General features: G+C 40.5%; 1 protein-coding gene and 1 long non-coding RNA gene across 2 annotated transcripts; one reads left to right on the top strand and one right to left on the bottom strand.

Moving 5' to 3' along the window:
• The first annotated feature begins 2029 nt into the window (after positions 1–2029).
• hs3st3a1.L (heparan sulfate-glucosamine 3-sulfotransferase 3A1 L homeolog) lies at positions 2030–20461 on the top strand. The gene is made up of 2 exons (XM_018235462.2): positions 2030–2819; positions 16730–20461. The coding sequence occupies exons 1-2, from the start codon at positions 2395–2397 to the stop codon at positions 17346–17348; spliced, it is 1044 nt and encodes a 347-aa protein (XP_018090951.1). The 5' UTR covers positions 2030–2394; the 3' UTR covers positions 17349–20461.
• LOC121397940 lies at positions 11508–14637 on the bottom strand. The gene is made up of 3 exons (XR_005964058.1): positions 14569–14637; positions 12334–12339; positions 11508–11880 (listed from the first exon to the last, which is right to left on the bottom strand). It is a non-coding gene; the product is annotated as an uncharacterized LOC121397940 (long non-coding RNA).
• Positions 20462–24138: the final 3677 nt, after the last annotated feature.

The following is a 24138-nucleotide window of genomic DNA, read 5'->3' on the forward strand; positions in this document are numbered from 1 at the left end:
GCCTAGTCCAATTTATTGTGGATTTGACATATACTGTTTTAAAATCCAGGGGTTAATTCTGGTTGTATATGAAAGGTTTAATTTGAGCTGTATATTGAGGGGTTTGTTCTGGATGCATTGCATATTCAGGGGATATGTCTGGTTGTATATAGAGGGGATAATTCTGGCTGTATATATCAAGGGGTTAATTACGGCTGTATTTAGAGAGGTTTGTTCTGACTGTACATCCAGGGGTTAAGTCTGGCTGTATATGAAGAAGTTAATTCTGGCAGTATATCCCAGAGTTAATTATGACTGTGTATTGAGGGGTTTATTCTGACTCTATACTGTATATTGGGCATACTGTAAGTATGGCTGTAAATGGATTTGGTTAAATCATGGTTAATTTTGGCTGTATATCCGAATGTTAATTATGGCAGTATATAGAAATGAGTATTCTGACTGTATATCCAGGGGCTAAGTCTGGTTGTATATGAAGAGTTAATTCTTTCTATATATCCCAGGGTTAATTCTGTCTGTATGCTCAGGGGTTTATTCTGACTGTATATCTAGGGTCTACGTATGGCTGTATATGGTGGGGTTAATTCTGGCTAAATATCAAGGGGTTAATTCTGGCTGAACATCTAGGATTTAATTCTGGCTGTATATAGAGGGGTTTAATTCTGGCTGTATATAGAGGGGTTTATTCTGGCTGCATATCCAGGGGCTATGGCTGGCTGTATATAGAGGGGTTAACGCTGGCTGTGTAACTAATGGTTAATTATTGCTGTATATCAGGGGGTTAATTAGGACTGTACAGCCAGGGTTAATGCTGGCTGTATGCACATATAGGGGTTAATTTTAGCTGCATATAGACGTGTTAATTCTGTCTGACTATATCTAGGGGTTAATTCTGGCTGTGTATGGGGGGTAAGCTGGCCATAGATGTAAAGATTTTTAAAATATCTTTCTGTTATCGTTAGACTATCTTGATTATCTTGAAACGATAGTTTAAATGTACGATTTGTCCATCAACTAAAAAGACTATTTCAAGAGATATTGTCTAGTTGAAGCCAGGGAAACTGAGGGTAGCTGCCTGCTTGGCCCTGCAAACAATTGGACAATAGATTGATTTCACTGTGACCGATGAACATTTTCTAAAGGTCCCCACAGACGCAAAGATTTTTCTTTGGTGAACGACCGTTTTTATCGAAATCCAAATCAAATTATCCTCAAATTATCGTGAAGTTAGTGGGAATCCAAAGATCGTACATCATCGTAGCAGGCAGCTTCCCTTCAGTTTTGCTGGCAATATCGCCTGAAATGGTCTTTTTAGTCGATGGACAAATCGTACATTTGAATGATCGTTTCGAGATAATCGTGGTCTCACGATAATGAAAAGTTCTTTTAAACTGGCCATAGACTCAAAGATTCGCTCGTTTGGCGACTTCGCCAAAGCAGCTTTATCTGCCCGTGTATGGCCACCTTTACATCTTAACCTGGCCGATCAATGTTCTGACCGATGTCGGGCAAAAAATCGTTAGATGTGCGATCGTTCGATTCCCACTAACCTCGCGATAATTTGATGGATTGGTCGCATTGCACTGAAATCGGTTGTTCACCAAAGAAAAATCTTTGCGTCTGTGGGGACCTAAGTCTGGTTGTATAAAGTCTTATCACTGACCTGCCCAGTCCCATTGCTAATACACCTGTATCTCTATGAGACTAGATATACAGACAGACAGTAGATGTTAAAGATACAGCACAACCTCCATTCTACATCATTTCTGTGTCAATATAGAGATAAAGAACATGAAGTGAGTATTATACTGACACACCAGCGTCTCTCTGTCTCCTCACTGTATAAAAGAACTGCTCGGCTCCCCGGCTCTTTATAGAATTTGCAGCCAATCCAGGTGCCAAGTTAACTCCTGGGCCGCTTCTGTATTGGGCGCCCTTTACCAACAAATGGCTAATTAGCATAGGGAGGCGTCCTGTGATTGGCCAGGCGCTATGCCCGTGACGTGTGTCCCTCCCCAGGGCTGAGGGATGAGTGAGGGAAGGAGCGGCCAGTCTGTGCGCAGCAGTAGCTCAGGAAAGTCGCAGGGAAATCGCTCTGTCAGCGTCAAACAGTAGCTTCGTATCGCCAGTGCGGCGGTGCCTGTGGATAAGTGGAATTAGAGTGCATTAACCCTCCCCCAGGATCAGACGTGCTATTAGGGTGCTGATGCCCCCGGGAAGCTGGCAGTAGGCTCCCCATGTCCCCGGATCTATGGAGAGACCCCCGGGGCAGGCTCTGTGCCCAGGGATGCCCAGCTGGATGCGGATAGGCTGCTCCGCCCGGATTTGGATAGAGCTGCGGAAGGAGTAGGTCCCAGTGTGGGGGTTCTGCTGCCGCTGCTGAATGATGCCCCTATGGATGTCAGCCCCGTGTCCCCATTGAGAAGAAGGATCGTGCTCCCCCTGTGCACCATGATCTTCCTCTGCCTCTACATGTTCTACTCGTGCGCCGGCTCCTGCGCTTCCCTCCAGGGCTCCGCGCCCTCCCAACAACCCGGGCTCCTCTCCCAACAACCCGGGCTCCTCTCCCAACAACCCGGGCTCCTCTCCCAACTGCTGCTCCGCGCTGAGCCCCGTCCGTCCGGGGAGGACACGTCCATCTCCAGCTTCTACAGCGGCTCCGGGTCCAAGAAACTGCCCCAAGCCATTATCATTGGGGTGAAGAAAGGGGGCACCCGAGCTCTGCTGGAGTTTCTCAGGGTCCACCCAGACATCAGGGCTGTGGGGGCTGAACCCCACTTCTTCGATCGGAATTATGACAAGGGACTGGACTGGTACAGGTGAGTCCCCCCAACTTCTTACAACTGTACCGCACAAAAGATCCTTATTCACCCCCATTTATCCTCATCACTTGCCCCTCACATCTCATTCTTCTGCCACATAACCCTAATGTCAAATGTTAACTACCCCTTGTATTTCCTAAAATTCTTGTGTAGGAAGAGACCATCCACTAATGAAGCAGTAGCCAAAAAAATCTTTATTAGGACATGTATTGGCCTAACGCGTTTCGTGCCTGTAGTGGCCACTTACTCATAGCCTTCTATTTTCCTGCCAAATTCCACCCCACCACTGCCTGTCAAACTGAACTCACCCCCTGCCCCTTCCTCATCCTCAGTCAGGACTCTGAGCAGTTTGTGGAGAGGAGAGAATTGTCATTTTTATTTTGCAGCCCTCACAGTATTTTGGGTACCTATGGGCTGTTAGTATCCATAGCGTAATTACATGTTAAAGGGGGCCCACAGTTCATTTTTAGGCCCCCCCCCCCAATATATTCAAAATTTATCCTTGCAGTCCCAGGATCTTTCCCTGGCTACTATGGTAGTTATGCTGATAATACACTATAAATGGATTATTATGCACAACACAACCATAAAAGAGAATAGGGAGTCAGTTAGAAGTCAGGGAGAGCTAATTCTAATGCTGTTACGGGTTGGGGCAGACGAGCAGATTCGGGGAGATTTAGTCACCTGGCGACTTAATCGGCTCTTCTGCGTGGCGACAATCTCCCCAAACTGTCTTCCGTATGCTTGAATGAAGAATCGCCTGCGCTAATGCACTCGTGGCGATTCAATTTCCGAAGTTGCCTAATGAGGAAACTTCAGGCGTCATCGGAAATCGAAGCACCGCGAGTGCTCGTCTGCCCCGACCCTAAATGACATTCATTTTGTACCTGCTCAGAACTTCTGTAGATCATTAAATGACAGAGCTTTCTACTATCTGGCCACCTCGGCTGGGCTTCCACTCACCTGCTGTGACTACCCACCGTCTAGTGTTTTGTTTACAAAGGGTTTTAGTAAAGGGTCGTAGAAAGGAACTGGGATTCTCGGCCCACTCTGTTGTGCGTTAGAGAGACCCTTTTGACTAATAATCTGCTCATCCGTACAAAAGCTCGCTCTGGAAAAATAAGGGTGCAGGCGGGGGGTCAGCTCTCTCCTCTGTTCTCCTTGTTCAGATTCATAATTTAGCAGCTGCCTCTTGTCACCCACTGAGGGGGTCACCTACTCGCAGCAACAACAACAAAAATCCCACTTTCCATTGATCTCGGCGGGATGTGTTCATGTTATTCCAGGAAGGTTTTGTAAGAATTATCTGAAATTTATCCTCAGTTCCAGAGGGGCGAAGGAACCCGCAAAGTACAATAAACCGTCAAAGAAGCGGTAAAATTTAAATGTTAAAATATTGATATTTTTTAGAAATGCTCCATCGTTTAAAGGGGAGATCTGCCTACTTTATTGGAAAGCAGAATCCTGTAGCCTCCCCAAATTAAGCAACAAACTATTGATTTTGCTAAGTGCACTCCCATCCTAACAGCATCACCATGAAATCTCAAGCAGCGTTAGCAATCTCACTGCAATCTTACAATTTCACCCTTCTAACGGAATATCTGAGCTGCAGGGTAATAACATTTGTGCATTATAAGCACCGAGCATCAGATTTGCACGAATTGAGCTGTAGGATCATTTTAATACTGGCTAAAGGCTGGGATTGGAATTTGTATTTTTTAAAAAAATAGAATTTTTAAAAATTTGAATGAATTTTTATTGCAAGCAGAACACTGCCATTATTTGTAAAAGTTGGTTTTATATTGGGACATGGGGCAAATAAACGATGAAATAATAATAATAATCTTTGTGTGGAGCCCTAAGAACTTGCTGATAGACTGTGAGAAAATAGGGCTGCAGTGACCTCTGTTGGGAAGTTTGAGTAGTAAATGCTGCAATTGGCATCAAAAAATTGTCTGTGTACGAAAGTAAAATTAATCTAGAAATGGGATTTCGATTATACATTTTCAGACAAAAAAATTCCGGTTGGGTCAATACGATCATTGCAGTAATGGAAGAACCAGGAACTTCACTTTCTATAACATCTACACTTCTCTATTTAAACCCTCCATCAGTTGTAACTTTTTTAAAATTTAGAATACGTCTCTAAAAATTTCAGGAATTTCATGCGGTTTATTTTCAAGAGGTTAAGGTGTAAAAATTGATTTATGGGCAACTTGAAATAAATTCAACCACTTGGCAGAGTGAAAAATTTGTAAGGAGTAAAAAAAAAGAGGTAAAGGAAAAGAAAGAATTAAAAAACACGAAATAAGAAAAGAGGAAAAATGATTAGAATATTTTGCATTTGGCAGTTGATAAAAAATAAAGTTTTACAACTCACAAAGCTGTAAAGTAGTAAAACGTAATCTTCTTATGATAAAATCAATTTCATTTTAGATTTACAGTAACTTGTTGATGTTGATTTATTGTTTTTTAGTTGCCAGTTCCCTTTGATTTTTTTTTTTTGTTGGCGAGGACTTTGATGTTTTTGTTGCTTGTTTTCAAAAATGTCATTTTTGTCCCTTTAATGAGCTTCACGCATTGTACAGGCAGCTTTTCATATACTCCTATACTCCTATCGTCTTTGAACTGCTACATGGCGCTCAGATCTGACTGATTACAGAAAATCCGCCTGATTTTTTTTTTTAGAGATTATGAAATTATTTTATAAAGGTAAAAACAAAATCCCTTTGAAGTGAGACATAAATTGTCACAATTGTATTTTTTTTTTTAAAAGAATTCTAAACTTTAAAAAAAATATTCACAATGAATGTAAAGTGTCGACTTTGATGTGCATTTGGGAATGGGGGGCTTTTAGCGGCTGCTGGTTGTGGGAACGGTGGCGTTCTTGAAGGAGAATGTGACATGGATGAAAATAAATAGTGTCGGCAGAGATAAAGAGACTAGTGTTTGACTCACTTGCACTTTTAGGAGGCTTTTAAAACATTAAACCAAAAAAAACGTTAAATTTGGGTTGAAAGTCTGGCAGATTATCTCTGGCTGGGAAAAGGTTAATCCTTTTGAATTCTAGTAGCCTTGGTAATGGAGCAGCCTTAATGGAAAGGGAAAGTGGACATGAAGGAAGACGATGCAGAAGAAAAGGGAAAGACTGGAATGTTGAATGGAATAATTAAGTCCATCCAGGGCAGAATTTGCTGGAGAAAATGATCAATAATTCACATAAGCCAGAAGTGCAACTTACAGGGATCTCAATTAGCCATTTCTGATGTTTGTGTGTAAATACTTTAATACAAGGAAGAAACCATGCAGCTCGGGGGCAGCTTAGTTTTGTGGATCATTAAAGGTGGGGGATGACTGTCTATTGCAGCGACAAATCACTCATGTGGCTCGTAGAGTACCTTTCTAGGGTTCTGTTTGGTTATTAGTGAATTTTAGCTGGCTCTCAGTGTAAATGAAGTTTAACAAGTCAGCGGTGACCTTTGTTACCAGTGTGTCAGCCCCTCATTACCCCCAGTGGCTACTTCTAATTAATGTATTGCTGAGTATAGTAGAACAGACTGTCAGGTTGGCTGAGAGTGAGGAATGTGGTGCAGGTGAATGGTTCAGTATTGCTCAACCTTCCCAACTTCCAGTATCAAGAATTACTAAATGGTGATGTTTGGGGGCCCACAGACACCAGACCTGTTACATCCATCACTGTGGGAAGGAGTGACGCTGCATTCAGGCAAGACAATTGCTTACACGTGATAACGTAGTTTGACTTGGCCCTAGAGCCTTCTGCTTCCCCCTGCAGAGTGAGTTATTAATAGCAGTGCAGCCTGGATAAGGAATTATTAAATACATTGTTTTTTGTCTTGTTGGAATGGATGGCGTTGAAATGTCAAGAACTTGTGTATATGGTTAAAAATTAGTCTCTAAAGTGTGTTGTAGGGGACAATATGTATTGAATAGTAAGTAATTAGCAGTGGGGAAGGTCTGTGGCTATGGGATAGCAGGTATAGTAGGGAGAGATGATGTCTATTGTAACAGTGGGGATAATAGTCTCTGGGAAGGGACTGTGACTGTAGGATAGCAGGTATAGTAGAGAGATATGATGTCTATAGTAGCAGTAATAGTCTCTGAGAAGGGATTGTGGCTGTGGGATAACAGTTATAGTAGGGAGAGATGATGCCGATAGTAACAGAGGGGATAATAGTCTCTGGGAAGGGACTGTGACTGTGGGATAGCAGGTATAGTAGGGAGAGATGGTGCCTAGAGTAACAGTGGGATAATAGTCTCTGGGAAGGGACTGTGACTGTGGGATAGCAGGTATAGTAGGGAGAGATGGTGTCTATAGTAACAGTGGGGATAATAGTCTCTGGGAAGGGACTGTGGCTGTGGGATAGCAGGTATAGTAGGGAGAGATGGTGCCTATAGTAACAGTGGGGAAATTAGTCTCTGGGAAGGACTGTGGCTGTAGCATAGCAGGGTACAGGTTTTATGAGTATCTCAACTTGCAGCCTTTGAGTTGTTGTTGAAGTACAACTCTCAACATTGACAGCTGCTGGGTATTGAGGGAAGAGACTATTTTGTGGCCCATTATATAGAGCTCACGCTAAATAATCCCCACTATATTATTACAAATCTAATTTACGTTTATAAACATTTTAAGTACCAAAACACTTAACAAATGCCCTGTGTGTGTGGGGTGGGGTACAGTTTAACTATCCACATTTTTTGCTGTTGCTAAATTCAGCTCTGCAAGCAAGTTGTAATCAATGAGTTATTTTGCGATGGAGCCAGCCGTAGGACTAGTTTTAAGCAAGATAAACAGCTTTTGCCCAGACCCATGAATAATAACTTTCCTTTAATAGGATAGTGATTCTAAAACACAAGCTGTACAGCAGTACTATGGCAGGTAATGATTTCATGCTTTCAGTGCTTTGCAGAAAACTATCTCTGAATCACAAATAGGGCTAATCTACCATAATTGTGTGAGCTGCCATAATTGGTTTAAGGCTAAAGGCCAGTTAGAGGGAGATTTGGGGTGAGTGTTTATTTTTGTCCTGGGTACCCCTGGAACTAAAGCAGGGTGACTGTTACCCCAATGTTTCTATATATCTGTAACCTTGTTATGAGCTAAGGGACCCAGCCTGAAGGCCAGTTAGGGTGAGATTTGGGGTGAGTGCTTATTTGTGCCCTGGGAACCCCTGGAACTATAGCAGGGTGACTGTTACCCCTATGTTTCTAAATATTTGCATCCTGGTGCTCATCCTTAAAGGCAGCTAGGGTGACACCCAATGTTCCCTCTAAGGTGCACGCACGAGGGCAGCACCCACAAATTCTGGTGCACAAAGAATTTTTTGTAAAAACATAACATTTCGTATAAATTGTGACCTGAGCACACAGATTTTAAAAACTGCAAACTCAAGTTTAAAATGTGTGCACAAAAGAAATTGTATGCACACATAGCCGAGAAAGAATTAGAGAGAACATTGGTGACACCCATGTTTCTCTCTATCAGCACCTTTTTATGCTGTTAGGGTACTTCGGGTAGTTGAAACCAAAATAACTTAAAGTCGCTCCCTGTATGGGGGCTTGATGATCTGAACATTTGACAGGCCATGGCATTTGGGAAAGCTCTTCCTTTACAAATTAATACCACCTACGCTCATAGCTGGAAGTGAACCCAGGCAGCACCACTACATTTATTGAGTAGCGGGACGGCCAGATCTGATAACTTTGTGTGTCCAATGGTGGGAATAGCAGTTTCTGACTCCAATCTGTCAGATGGAGAAATTAGTTGCAGGCCTTCTCTGTAGCTGGTGAACCAGTCGTTTCCTGGAATCAGGGTTATACCCTTAGAAGATTCAGGATGCTGTCACCTTTATGGAACTCTGTTCCAGGAAAACAGTTGAATGAATGATGGTCACAAGCCCGGTGGCCACAAAGATGTGATAGCCAATAGATGAAACTGCATGAAATTTCTGGTCATAATTTGTTATAAAATATGAATAATTTGGAGGGGAATGCAGTATGTTCTAGTTTGCAACGTTACACTTTTTTTTCTGTGTCAAACGACTAAAAAATTACATTTCTAACCAAAAATTAAAGTTTTGTGGTTCCTTTTATACGTGGGACACCTGATACTAAAATAATTTTAAGAAAAATAGGCAGCAACTCCACTAGTATTTGACAAGAGCCAGTGCCCATATTAACCAGCGCCCCTCATTTTCACAGATTTTAAGAAAGTGCTAGACAATCCTTAAAGGGGTTCCACTACCCAAACACAATTTTTTGCATAGTAAAATCAGAATATCATCTTTAATTATATTTGAAAATGATGCAAAAGTATTAAAAATGTTCAATGTTTTTACATTTATTTAAAAATGTATTTGCAAGCAATATATGTCTCTTTTTTTATTTTTTAAACTATTACCTCTGACTTCTGAAACAGTGTTGCAATTCAGATTATTAAAGCTGAAAATAAAAAAATACCCGGAGGAGACCCGACTCCTGTTACACTGTTTAATTAATCTGTGTTGTGTTTCTCTAGCATGTTTTTGATGCTGAATAAAGTGTGATTCTCCTGCCAAATCCATTCTACTTGTTAACATGCCACACAGTTAGTATAAATTGTTTGCAATAATAAACTGTACATTTAATATAGATTGATTAACATTTGGGAAATGTATTGATGACAAGCAAAATTATATTTTCAAAAAAATTGTATTGTAATTTTACTTAAATAATTCCCTTCACGTGTAATGGAAATAAATCAAAAGCAATATTCAGAAAACAATTATCTTCCCGTCTCCTCGTTACTCATTTTAAAAAAAAACTCAAGTTTAGGAAGAGCTTGTGTGTCAAATTCTGTTTTTTAATTTGAATTTGTTTTTCTAAGAGGGAAAGAAAGTTTCCCAATTTGAAATTTCAAAAAGGTGAAGCTTTCACTGCACTGATATCGAATCCCCCTGTAGCGCTAAATGTGTGCACACGGTTTCATTTAAACTTTAAATAGTTTTTTTCTGTTTAATATGATATGTTCACCAATAAGTTTCTTGAGTGTAATTATATTTATATACATGCAAGAAAGAACATATCATTATTATTTTTTCCCTCCATCTAAAATATCAAATAAAATTGAGAAAAAACTTAATTCTAAAAAAATAAATACAATTAAGCTGTTAATTGGACAATTTTTTAACTTTTCTCTCCTATTTTTCTGCCGTAAGAATATAATCATTTCTTTATTCTCTGTTTACAAAGTTGCATTAATACAGCCCATGCCAATTCTTTCCTAACCAAAGTTTTCAATGCAGCTGAATAGAGATTTGTGCAGGGCACATATATATATACAGTATATACAGTATATATATATATATATATATATATATATATATGTCACAACGTAGATATATGTGTCACAACATAGATATAAGTACAGGTATGGAATCCGTTATCCGGAAACCCGTTATTCTCCGAATTTTATTCAAATAATCCAAATTCTTAAAAATGATTTCCTTTTTCTCTGTAAAAATAAAACAGAACCTTGTACTTGTTCCAAACTATGATATAAATAATCCTTATGGGAAGCAAAACCATCCTATTGAGTTAATTCAATGTTTACTTGGTTTTCTAGTAGATGTAAGGTATGGGGATCCAAATTACGGAAAGATCTGTTATCCGGAAAGCCCCAGGTCCCAAGCATTCTGGATAACAGGTCCCATACCTGTACAGAACTTTTTAACTCCAAAGTAAATGTTTAATACAAAGTGTTTCAGGGTTTAAGATTGGCAAAGATATGGAAAATGAACCCTGTGCTGTTACTGAAACCCATAGAGGCTCCTGTTGCAGCATTAAATTAATCAGATTCTTTTTCGCCTGATAAATATTTTTCATTCCCCCCCATACTGTCGGCTCTGCACATTGGACGTGCTTCTGGGACGTTTCCGAAGACTTATAGACGCACATGGCTCACAGTGTTTGCCCCAAGAGTAGGCAATTCTCACACTTAACAAATCCAACCTCCCCACTTGAAATATATATTTACCGTGACGGAGAGAAAGCAGATATGTAAAATACAGCCATAGCCCTTCTGAAAGCTGGAATTGACACGGCATGGTTTTTATTTATAAATGTGTAGATGGTAGAGCCGGGTAATGCTCCTCCAGAGATACGCTTGGCAACGCTGTTGAACAGAAATACAAACTTTCTTTGCAGTTGTTGTACATTGTGTCGCCAAGCTGAGCACAAACAATGCATCCTCTGTGAAATTAAACATGATGCCCTGTGTTTTATTTATGAAATTCCCTTGCAATCCCGTTTTTTCAAAATATAATGTTCCTAAATGGTTTTAAAAAAAAATGTTTTTTTTTTTTCATTTTTCATGGCTTTCTGGCCCAAGCAGAGGATATTTATTCACTCTAGTAATGCAGTAGCCCAAGGTTTTGCTGAGACAACGAACAAAAAGGAAGAAACCTGTGTTTTGAATGAAATATTTTACATGCGTAGGGATGGAAACTAGCTGGGTTGTCAGTTACAGTTAGTCATTGTCTAAGGGTAATTAGATTTCCTTGAGAATCATCACCAACAAAAAAACTCTGTGCAACACTCCGCAAACTTTCCCTAAACGAAATGTAAGTTGCAAGGGAAAGTTCAACATTTATTCAAGTTGTTCTTTCACTTCAGTTATGATCAGTGATTGGTTTATAATTCAGACGTCAACCTGGTTTACTTGACCATGTTATTGGAGTTGATGAAGGATCTTGGATAACTTGTCAGCACAGTTCTTATGTTTTGTGAGGCCTGGGTGATTTGCCCCTAGAACGTTGTGAGATATCAGCACAGATGGCAGGGATAATCCAGGTCATGGGGGGGGGCTGTTGCCCCAGCACACTGTCTCTGGTCTCCAAGTACTGTGCGGGTAGAGATATAAATGTGCTCTGGGTCGAGTTTCTCAGTCTCCTTCACCTGTTGTGCCGTTGAACTGTCCAGAAACGTTGGCATGTTTGCTGCTGACTTTTTGGAGTTGGCCCGACTCAGCTGGCTTTGATAATACCGATGAGCGTGATTGGGCCTCCCGCTTTGGGATCAGAGAGAATACTATTTATTCCATCATGAAAAAGCTTTGTTTGCAGGGTTATCCAACAAATGGGACATTTATAGAGTAAATCATTACTGGGAGTGCTTGTGGTGTGCATGTGTTGGCTTATGGCATTCTTTTTATCCCCAACTCAAATTTTGCTGAGACTTCATTAATGATGATAACCAAAATGAAGAAAATGTGGGCCTATTCGTACTTCTAGTACTACAAGTAATACTCTAGTACTACTCTACGAGTATTTAGTAGAGTTAGTGGTACAATAATGTTGCCTCTTCATTGGGTGTAGTCATGTTATTGATAGGTGCTCTACACAACGGAGAATTTAGATTGCATACATCCTAATTGCACACAGTGTCGGACTGGGATACAGGGGCCAACCAGAAAACCTTAGGCTGAGGGCCCATTTTCGAAACTACTGTATTATACTTCTCACTCAACCTCTTTATTCTTCTAGTCCTTTTTTCTCTAAATACTATACTCTATACTTCCATTATTAAATCTCTTTGTTCCCATAAAAAAATGGGGAATGACCATGAAATAGGCTAAAGGGTTAGAAGCAAGAGGCCCACTGACACCTGGGCCCACCGGGAGTTTTCCTGGTATCCATTTGGGCCAGTCCGACACTGACTGCACACATCACACATCTTTTTCAATATTCCTGGAAGAAATTTGCTTGAAATGTTGTCCATTTTTACAGACACCCTACAAGGTTTCTTTAGGAGAGCAGCAACTGTTTACATAGCACTTCCCTCTTTTTTATCACCTGTATGCTCCCCTACATGCAAGTGATACAGACAGCATATTGAGTAGCTATGGAATTAATACAAAATCTAAGGACCCATGTTTAAGTGGGAAATAGTGTGGCAACAGGCTCAGTGTAATAACCAGCAAAAGCTTAAGAAACCCTAAACTAACTGCAGGTTCCATTATTTCCGATCCTGATAATTAGAGGCCCATCTTGGCTCTGTTGCTTAAGTGTATAGTCATCTGTAGTTTATTACAGGGCAGGAGGTAGAGCAGTATTCACAATTAGTGGGGCTTTGAAGGATTATCCTACAGGTGGGATGTGACATGATCCTAATGAAAAGGGGGTCATTTTGCTGAGACAAGCAAACAGCCCCCAGGCACTTGGAAAATATGCACTATTTTTGTTTCTTGTCCTCTGTTAGTAAAACAGCTCTGGCATTTCCTAGCATTCAGCTTCTCCCCAAGGGGAAAATTCACTAAAGCCCAAAGCGGCTAACACTAGCGTGACGTCATTTTGTTACTTCGCTGATTTACTAACGGGTGCTGGCGTAAATTCGCTAGCGAAGTGGACCTACTCTAGCTCTACTTCGCACCCTTATGCCAGACGAAGTTGCGCTATGGCGAAGGGACGTAACTACGCTAATTCACTAACTTGCGCATTTTACTGAACTTTACCTCTTGCGCAGAAATTGCCTTCGCCACCTCAGACCAGGCGAAGTGCAATAGAGTAGATAGGGCTCGCTTCAAAAAAAGTTGAAATTTTTTCTAAGTCCAAAAAACGCTGGCGTCTTTTACTTTTTAAAGGGTGATAGGCTGAAAAAGATTGTAAATTTTTTTGGGGGAACCCTCCTTCCCCCCTTCATATCTTAAACTATACTATACAGTGGGCACATGTATAGGGCAAAATAACAACTCTATTTTATGAAGCTTTCCCAGGCTTGTGTAGTGTAATGTATGTTTTTGCTACATATACGTCCATTGTACTTTAACTTGGCGCCGTATGCAAATTAGGCATCGCTAGCGTAACCTCGCTTTGCATGACGAATTAACTCTAGTGCAACTTCACTACATTGTGCCTCCCAGAGCGCAATTTTGGATTATAGTGAATTAGCGACGCCTAGCGAAGTGCTGTGAAGGCGTCGATGGTGCATTTTTGCCACTTAGTGAATTTGCCCGCTAGTATCATGACATGAAAAAGTTTTTATATATCTCTAATGTCTGTTAAGGAGGCTTTGACCAGATGTTGGCCACAAAGGGGGTCTCAAACCCAGAGGAAGATTCTAGTTAATAAACAAAGGCCTAGAGGCGTTAAAGCACCATCAGCCCTAGCCCTAACCAATGTCCAAGTCAGTACACAATATCCATCTATTGTGTTTAGCAACAAGCACTGTGGAGCCGCAAGGGGCAGAGTCAAGGTAACTACACAAAGCCAGTTTCGGAGAAATGGTCAATGAACATTTAGTGTAATGCCCGTTGAACAGTTAAGCTGCGGGTGAGAAAACGAAGAGAAAAGTCTTTTCTATAAATTAAAAGATGAGTTTTTCCCACTGCTCACTCAGCATTTAGTGTCTGCCCAGAGCTAAGCTGTTAAAAATTGAATAGTGGGGAGTCCTCACATGGTTCATCCAGCTCTGACCAATCCAGTTCCAGCTTCTTAAGTGAACACAATGGCTCAAGTGGTTGGGGGGGTGGAAGAAGACTTTTTATAGAGGCCAGAATGGGAGGGGAAGGGAGGGCGTCTTTGAATGGGAACAGCAGAGGCTAATTGTGTGGGGGACCATGCAGAGCAGACAGAGACACAGACGGAAAAAAGAAAGGGGAGCCTGACAGTGTGGATGAGAAGCTGGGGTGAGGGAGGAGGGGGCAGGTATTTAGTGGGACTGAATACAGATTGCAACAGTTGAGAAAACAAACCTGCGGGGTACAGGAATCTCCTGCTGCATCTTAGAACAAAACATCGTTCGTCCCCGCAGGATCTAACATGCCAGGTTTTATGCCTCCCAGAACCTTCTCTACACACGGGCAGCCATCCTGTATTGTTCCAAGCCACTCACGCTGCTCTTTAAAAAGAAAAGAAAAAACTTGGAAGGTTTGTGGAGCAGCAAATGACTCTGACCTGCGGGTTTTGCTAATGGGAGTCATGTGATGCGCAGGCGCTGCATGGGTTCGGACAGCAAGCTCAGCAAAATATGTCAAACCACGGCCACCTCTCTTTGTATTGAGTGAACTTTATTTAACATTGTGTAGTCCTTTTAAAAGTTGCCACTGACCCATTGTTCAGGTGTATCACACCCTGTTTGGCTGGTTTCATGCCATTGTGCCGGCCTAAAGTCCAGTATACTGTGTCCCTGTTCTGTTGTTTGGAGGGTGTGTAAAGGAATATGCCTGTTTGACTCCCATCATCACCCAGATGTAAATTTTGCAACATCAAAATGATATTCCTTCCCAACCTCTCCTTCCAACTGGAGCTTACTTAGCTTTTACATAATCTGGACACAAGGTTTGCAAATAGATGTTGCTTCCCAGCATGCCATGGACCAGCCCATTCAGCCTAGAATCATTAACATTAGAGTCGATGATTCCATTCTCTGATTAAACACGGGCCCAGCAGGGCACCATAAGCGCAGGTGAGTCGTGGCACTCTGCGTGTGTTTGCTAACAAATTAGAAGCCCCTTCAATCCAAGGAGAATTTGCAGCAATTTAAGGCAATTTAGCAATCTTCTCTCTCCAGCAATCACCACTATTATCCGAGGGAGGATGAGTAAAGAGAATGTAATTGGCCCCAGAAATGGCTTCATTTGTAGCCGTACAAGGAAACACAACTCCGTTTAGTCTGCTGGATCTGTCATCTTTATCTGTTTTATGGCAGCCATAAAGGATGTGAAGCCCTTTAATTGCTATGTTAATGGAGGATAATAGCGTATAAAGCTGAATAAAACTGTAGATTCCAGTTGTGTCCATAGAGTTATATTGTCTGGACATTAGGATGAAAGGCGTAAAGGCTAGACTCACTGCAGATAAGCATGACTTCTCCCATCCATACTTGTTCTGTCTGTAGTCGAATGCAGACTTTATCTTATTATATAGATATAATAAGATAACAGGGGTTCTAAGATACAATGAGCTTGGGATTTTATTTGCCTGTTTATGAGGAGCGGCCAGGGACCACACTCAGTACAAAGCCTCCCTCTCTCCCTTTGAAAGCAGTTGCATTCTCTGTCTAGTCTGGGCTGGTTGCTCTCGGGTGAGACATTTTTTTTTCTATTTGCTGTAACACCTGCAATTCAGCTGACTTCAAATATTACAAAGCTTTTTTATCTCTGAAGCTTAGAAACCAGTTCGAAATCAAACATTCATTTTTTCAATTCAAATGAGTAAAATAACTAGGTTCTGTAGTGAAGGGATTATATAAAGGCTTAAAGCAGTGGGTTTTGGACTTATTTGGTTTAGGCCCGCAACTTTGAGGCCCAACATTTAGCCATGGTCCCACCTAGCTGATAACAGCGTTACAAACATATGAGAACATTCAGTTATAGTTTCTAGAATATCTGCAACATGAAAGAATTGTTCACCCCAATTCTCCCTCTATTTGACCTCCAAGATGGGATTCCAGTAGTATCTATGAGGGCAAATGAGCATTCTATCCAAACACCCCTTCCTACTCTTACTCCAGCCAGCCAAAGCAATGAACTACCCTGGAGCTGCTGACACTTCAGATGTTTCTAAGCTGGGTTTATTTTGCACAAATGTGTACAGCAGAGCTTTCTGCAAGGGATTAGTTGCCGGCTTTCTGTCAGACACATCAGGGGCGCAATATGGAGCAGCAAAAGATTGCTGCGTGCATTATCCTTTCCATAGCCATAAGCCCATGAGCCTGTATGGAAAACCTCAGAGGCATTAAGGTACAGAGTACTTAGTAGCTATTATTTGTATCATAAAGTAATATATTTTGGGGCTCACAGTTAACAGCTTCCTGGTCACGGCCATATTTGTATAGCAAATAAACTTAAGTAATGTATACAATCACAACTTGGTTTTTCTGTAGCATGACGTTTTACCCATTCTTCTTTACAGAGATCTCATGCCCAGGACACTGGATGGTCAGATCACAATGGAGAAGACTCCCAGCTACTTTGTAACCAAGGAGGCTCCGGCTCGGCTCTCTGCCATGTCTAAAGATGCCAAGTTGATAGTGGTGGTGAGGGACCCTGTAACTAGAGTCATATCCGACTACACACAAACGCTGTCCAAACGGCCCGACATCCCTACTTTTGAGAGTCTGACTTTCAAAAACAGGACTACAGGTCTCATAGACATATCATGGAGCGCCATACAGATCGGCATCTATGCCAAGCACTTGGAGAACTGGCTACAGTATTTTCCAATGAGCCAGATCCTCTTTGTGAGCGGAGAAAGGCTCATTACCGATCCTGCCGGAGAGTTGGGGCGGGTACAGGATTTCCTGGGGCTAAAGAGGATCATCACCGACAAACACTTTTACTTCAACAAGACGAAAGGCTTTCCGTGTCTGAAAAAGGCAGAGGGGAGCAGCAAGCCGCATTGTCTAGGGAAAACTAAGGGTAGAACTCACCCCAACATAGACCCTAAAGTGGTGCAAAGACTGCGGGAATTCTACCGGCCTTTTAACATGAAGTTCTATCAAATGACCGGGCATGATTTTGGTTGGGACTAGGAGTCATAGTGTTATCTGAAGTAAACATGCGCATTGACGTGTGTCCCTGTAAAAATGTACAGAAATCTATTTTATTATAATTTATTTTTAATTCTTAAGCAATTAATTCACTAAGCTGCCTAACCATGTGGTCGTTTGTTTGCTTATAATGTCCTGACATTCCTTCCTCTTCAACCCTTTAGTTCTTTGTGGAGTCAGGGGTATCTGCCGCTAGTGCCCCCGACCCATTTATGCATTCACTAATGGTGCTCTTGTCATAGCCATTAAATGAAACAGAAGAAAAGCACAATGTTACTTTGGTATTTATGTTTACGGGTACTGAACTATTCCTCATAGATAATCCATTGTGGGTTTTACTTACCTTAGCCTCATGCTGGCCGGGGCATTGTTTAGCAATACTGCCCCTTCTGCATCCAAGACTCATGGTACATATTTCATAACTGTAGGGTGGATTCATTGGAACAACGCACACTAGCTCACTGTCGATGATGCTTTTCATTCATCCAGCTCATGATATACATTATCTAGTAGTGGGAATTCTAAAGCAGGAGGACTTGCTGAGTAATCTTTCACCACTCTCATCTGAAGAAGCTGCTCGTACGAGTGGTAAAAGGTTGCCATGATTTTGTCCTACAATGTAACTTGCTTGTGGATGGAAAATATCTGTTGTAATATCTATAGCCTTATATATTTGCCAGCGATTCGGCACATCTTGAATATACAGTATAATTGTTTTATATAACGTACATGGCACATGTATTGCAGTTGTTGGGTTGAGGTTATTAAAAACTGGGGTTCAACACAAGTCACTTCCCATTAATGTTAAAGAACTGGCCCTTTACAGGTCATGATTTGATAGGTTCCCAAAACTGCAGAATTTTGAGAAATATGTCCACCAAAAAATCCCTGAAAAACATGTCAATGGCCGAGTCCTAGCTTTATATAGAAAAAACACATTTTGGCTCCCAAGCCTTTATTTTTTGTCAAGAACCATTTTCTATTTCAAAATGCTTTCCTTCTTACAGTAAATGTCATATCAATCCATACTTCATTACGACAAAGCCTAATTTATTCCATGTCACAGATGTTCATTCAATTACACAGCGGCCCAATAAATTGTCACCGCGCTGTAGATCCGAGGATGCTCAGCAAAGCTTCAGGGCAGCCACACACTTACAATATTAATTCATTGATACAACATCATTTTTATTATCGAAGGAAAAATATCCCCCAGCCTAGATCTTGCAGTTAACCAATTTTAAATGATGCATAATCTTTCATCTGACTGGCTGAAGAGTAATATTTGTAATTTGCTTGATTATTGTTTGACCTTCTGGAAGTACAAGAGCCATCCTGATTTTTAAATTGCTCTGATTCTATGGGTTGACTCTGTTTTTATCCCCTAGCTGAATATTCAAATGATAAACATTGTAATAAAAATATATATTTATTATTAAAGACATCCCAGGAAGTATTTTTTTTAATTAAAGATCGCCTAGAAACTATTTTTTTTTTTCAATGAAAATGGCCTGGAATTAAAAAAAACAAAAAAAAACCACAAAATACATTTCTTAAAATTAAAAATGGCCTAGAAAATAAAATCTTATTTTTTTTAAAATTGAAAATCGCCTGGAAAAGATTACGTTTTATAAGAAAATTATTAGTATTTTTAAATCAAAAACTTAGCCTGGATTATTTTCCTTCTTATAAATCACATAATATTTAGCATGGCCCATGTGCAAATTGCTGTTAGCACAGGATAATAAGTCATAGTAGGTCACTGGATTAGAAACTGTATACTGATGATGTGATTGCTCCATTCCAAAATCTTGACGATATTTTTGTTCTACAGATTCATACACATATTATTTACACAGCAAACCGATCCAAATCCCAGGGACTTTAATTAAATGCTCCCTTAAGCCATATATCCAGCCCCAAGTGGATCTCCTGTGTACATCTGCTGATATTCATGGGAACAAAGTGACTTATGGTTGCATGTCAACAAAACATAAAACTGCACTTGATTTTGGAGGCACAGGTAGACAACACATGGAGCTATGTTTATTTGGTGTGATTTTACTATGGAATCATTATGGTTAAGCAAGACTCCTGGTATACTGATCAGGGCACCCTTCTTTGTGTGTAGCACCCCAACTTGGTAACAACGGTTCTAAGAGTAAGGTTCCTACAACAACCCAAATTGAATTGTACCTCAACAATACAGAAAATAAAGTGAACTATCCTTAATGTGCCAATCCATTTTTCCTATTCCCTCATCATGTAACGTGTAATGTTTAGCACTCCTTGTTCTCTTCGCACCCATCGCCGTACTCTATAATTAAATCTGTGCAATGAGCTCTTACAGATGGGTTTTAAACATGATGAATTGACTTCATCCGAGCAACTGTGCCTCGTTTTTCCCATACGGTACAAATGAAAGATCAAAATGTCACACTTTCCCAGTGAGGCTTAGAATAGTGATGTAGACTCATAAATCTGGGGTGTACAGTCTATTGGATTGTCATGGACCCTTATAAGTGGCTTAATCAACGGCTAAGGAAGTACTCGTCTTACTGCTGCTAAAAAAGAAAATGGCTATGCAGAAATTGGTATTAGTAATTAGGATACAGGTCTTATAACATTTCTCTGGCCCATGAGGATGCAGGCCTGATAAATCCATGGCCCACTCTGTCTAACTACTTGGCCACTTCTAACTTTGAATTGGCCCATGTCGGCCATGAGTTTGTGATCTGTGTTTAGATTTCGCACACATGACGATATGGTTGAGTTTTATTCAGCCGGGGTAATTAAAGTCCATATCTATTTTATTTCCTCTCTCTCTGTATCCTAATAGCTTAGAATAGCAAATTGATATATATATATTAAATATATATGTATATGAAAGAAAATTTACAAAAAAATAAATAAATATAAGAACACAAATGAAGCCGAAAAAAATGTGTACATTGTAAATCCTGTATTTTGTGGTATGGACAATGCAGATTTAATTTTACACCAGAAAGATGTTTTTTTTTTTAAAAAAAAAAAATGCATCCTAAAAATTCATACTATGACTTTGTATGAGAAAATAAAACTATATTTTATCAAGATAACAACGTGAGTGTGGGATTTTTTTCACTTGATTTATAAGGAGGGAGATACTTATATATGTTTATGGAACACGTGCTTATTATTGTATGGGCTTTACTCTTATTATTCGGAGCAGTGAAACATTTTGAGTATGAGACAAATGATGTTAACAGCAGGAATTTTTTAATAAATAATCCTAGTTGGATTGCCATGTGTCCCTGAGGGGGGTCAAATAGTCATAAAATATTCTGGGGTATTATCTGCCTTTGGGCATGTGAGATGCAGAAGTGGCTTATCTATAAAGATTGGTCACCTATTGTGCCATATTGGGCTGATATGATCTTGCCAAATATTAAATCATAAAGGAAGCCTGTTTAGATCGCATGAATGTGCCAATGCAGTCGTCGCCCAACGAAAACTGTTGAGGTGGTAGTCGGGGATAAACTGCCAATTAGGTTGCAAGCTGCCTGTGTATGGCCATCTGAAGACAACAAAGTTATGGGTCAAGTTTCCCACAAGCCAGTGCCCCTGCCACAAGCCAGTAACTACGTTATGTGGCAAAGGCAGAAAACTTGCACTGTGGAACTTTTAGGTGTCACACACAGTGACGTAACAAGAGGGGTGCGATTGCACCCAGGCCCACATCAAGCCCTTAGCAAAAACACAAGCAAGAAAACCAGAACCGGGTTGTGCGCAGGCCATGAAACAGGATTATAAAAATCAAGGTGTGTGGGATCATTTTGGCACTGAGTCAAGGTCTCCCCAGGCCAAGAAAACATGTTTCTCCTATAAAGTGATTCTTGCTACAAATCAGTCACAGAAGGGAGTAAGAAGAGCAGGTCAGAACATGCCGGAAACGTCTCATGCCCTTTGCACAACACCTTGAAACCAAATTACCTGTGGGAACTCCTGCCTTGTATGAACTCTGTGCCGATGTGGGAGACATTAAATACATGCAGGATACACACAAGCCGCTAGTATAGATATGAAGTGGTGATACAATTAGTCTTGATCTAAAGAACAAGGAAAATCATCTTAAATCGCTCAATTCTAAGGCCTAACTTCTTTAGTTATCCATTGCAACAAATTCTTGCACCATTGTGGTTCTACCACGTGCACGTAGCAACTCCAGTAACTTTAAGGACTTTGCACTGTGTTTAGCATATAGGCAGTAACGGGCTCTTGCCTATAGGGCTGCATTTTTGCCTCAGGTTCGGGAGCTTTAAGGAGTAGTGGGTTCCCTCTGACTGCTCCAAGGTACTTAAGCTACTGCTCAGAATTTGCAAATGCCATGTAAGGGTGCCTATGGGCATCCACAAGAACTCCCCATGCAAATCCCTTGTTCATATGATGCAAGTAGATAGGTGTTCTTGCCACTGAGAGCTGCACTCTGCATGTTAATTCAGTGCAATAAGCAGTACATAGCTTTCATGCTGGGTTGGAATAGCCAATGGAATCTCTTCCTCAGCCTATATAAAAAATGATGGACCTATAGAAAAACCTATACCATTGGCCACTATCTACGTATATCTAATTTCTGAGAGATTGGGCACAGGGTATCAGGTTCTCTGGCGGGCCCTAGGCCAACGCTGCCTTAGGTTATGGTACAGGTATGGGATCCGTTATCCAGAAAGCTTCGAATTACGGAAAGGCCATCTCCCATAGACTCCATTATGATTAAATAATCCGAGTTTTAAAAAATGATTTCCTGTAATAATAAAAACAGTAGCTTGTACTCGATCCAAACTAAGATATAGTTAATCCTTATTGGAAGCAGAACCAGCCTATTGGGTTTATTTTGTGTTTACATGAGGTTCTAGTAGACTTAAGGTATGAAGATCCAAATTGAGGAAAGATCCATTATCTGGAAAACCCCAGGTCCCTAGCATTCTGGATAACAGGTCCCATACCTGTACTATAATATAGGGCACTTGAGAGGACACATAGTAAATAAGAGGTATGTTATGGCACTAGTGAGTGTATATACTGGCACAGGCATGAAATACACAGAATTGTTATGGGGAGTCAGTGAGTAATTACTGGATAAGAGACGTTGAGATACGAGTTACTCATAATCACGTCTTGTTTGGCTACATTCCCTTTAGCAATCTTGCTGATTAACTTTCCTTTACAGCAACCACTATGTCTGCCATAGAGTTGCTTATAAACACGCACAATAAAAAAATTCCAGGCTGGAAGAGCAGGAAATCAACATAATGTATGTGCCGACTGATTAAGTCTCTTTCTCTCATTGCAGGTGTACAGCAGGAGGAACAACGGAAGCAAGGCCAGCTAATACTAGTTCCAAGGTGTTTCAGATGAACTGGCTTCATAGTTTCAATTGTCAGAACCACTAGGGACAGACTAATACTGCAGTTTAATTTACAAATACTGTAACTTTAAAACCACTGCGGATATTTGAAAGGTTTGTTCATCTTTGAGTTAAGTTTTAGTATGATAAAGAGTGGGGCATTATGAGAAAATTTGTAATTGGGTTTTTATGTGGGTTTTGAGTTGTTTAGATTTTTAGGTTGCTAGGACCCTAATAACCCTAGCAACCATGCATTGATTTGAATAAGAGACTGGATTATGAATAGGGAGGGTCTGAATAGAAAGACGAGCAAGTAGCAATAATAATACATTACAAAGCATTTGTTTTTTAGATGGGGGTCAGTGACTCCCATTTGAAAGGGGGAAAGAGTCAGAAGGCAAATAATAAAAAAAAAAATATATAAATAATAAAGACAGATGGAAAGTTTGCTTAGAATTCTATAACAAAACTAAAAGTTAACTTAAAGGTTAACTACCCCTTTTATAAATGTTTATTGGGAAGTTGCTTAAAATTATAATTTCTTTAATTTCTCATAATGCTATTTTTGGGTTCGCAGCCCATTTAAAGTCTTGCATACTCTTTGAAGATATAAAGCTAATGAGCTAATGGGGCCCAGCTTGAAGGTTAGTTAGGGGGAGATTTGGGGTGAGTGCTTATTTGTGCCCTGGGTACCCCTGGAAGTATAACATGGTTACTGTTACCCCAATGTTTCTATATATCTGTAACCTTGTTATATGCTATGAGGGTCCAGCCTGAAGGCCAGTTAGGGTGAGATTTAGGGTGAGTGCTTATTTGTGCCCTGGGTACCCCTGGAACTATAGCAGGGTGGCTGGCCCTCTCTTGATTGTCCTTCTTGCTGGTGTCAAAAAATATACCCAGTTCCTGGTGCTTATTTATATATGAATATACAATGCAACCAGTGGCTTAAATGTGGTATGCTGTGAAATGTGTGTCATCATATTGGGAATTTTTTTTATTAAACCTGGGGACTGTAGGGTTACACATGACCAGGAGCTGATCCCCCGCAGAATTGAACATTCTAGGAAATTGATGTAGGATCAGTACAAATGCAGCTTTTAGTTCTTTATAAGAAAGGAAAAATTGACTCACATACTGTACATCTTTCCCATTATTCTGCTCGTGCTCAGCGTGGGATCTCACAGGTTTAGCTTAAGCTTTTGTTGCTGGAGAGAAAAGAGCGATGAGAGCAATGATTGTGTATCAATATTGACTCTGTCACAGGATGAGCTGATCAGGCACTGTAAATAATGAAATAATAACATCCAGTATCCTTGCCAACCGCCAGGTGGGCATCAGCTGGGAGAAATGGGAAGTGTCAGATACTCCTGCATGAACCAGCAACCT

The sequence above is a fragment of the Xenopus laevis genome, chromosome 9_10L, assembly GCF_017654675.1.
Source record: "Xenopus laevis strain J_2021 chromosome 9_10L, Xenopus_laevis_v10.1, whole genome shotgun sequence".
Lineage (NCBI taxonomy): Eukaryota > Metazoa > Chordata > Amphibia > Anura > Pipidae > Xenopus > Xenopus laevis.

Bases quoted from the DNA above. Each gene is read 5' to 3' on its own strand.
- hs3st3a1.L (XM_018235462.2), top strand. From the start codon at position 2,395: ATGGATGTCAGCCCCGTGTCCCCATTGAGAAGAAGGATCGTGCTCCCC. The intron at 2,820-16,729 runs GTGAGTCCCCCC...TCTTCTTTACAG, and splicing joins AAGGGACTGGACTGGTACAG to AGATCTCATGCCCAGGACAC.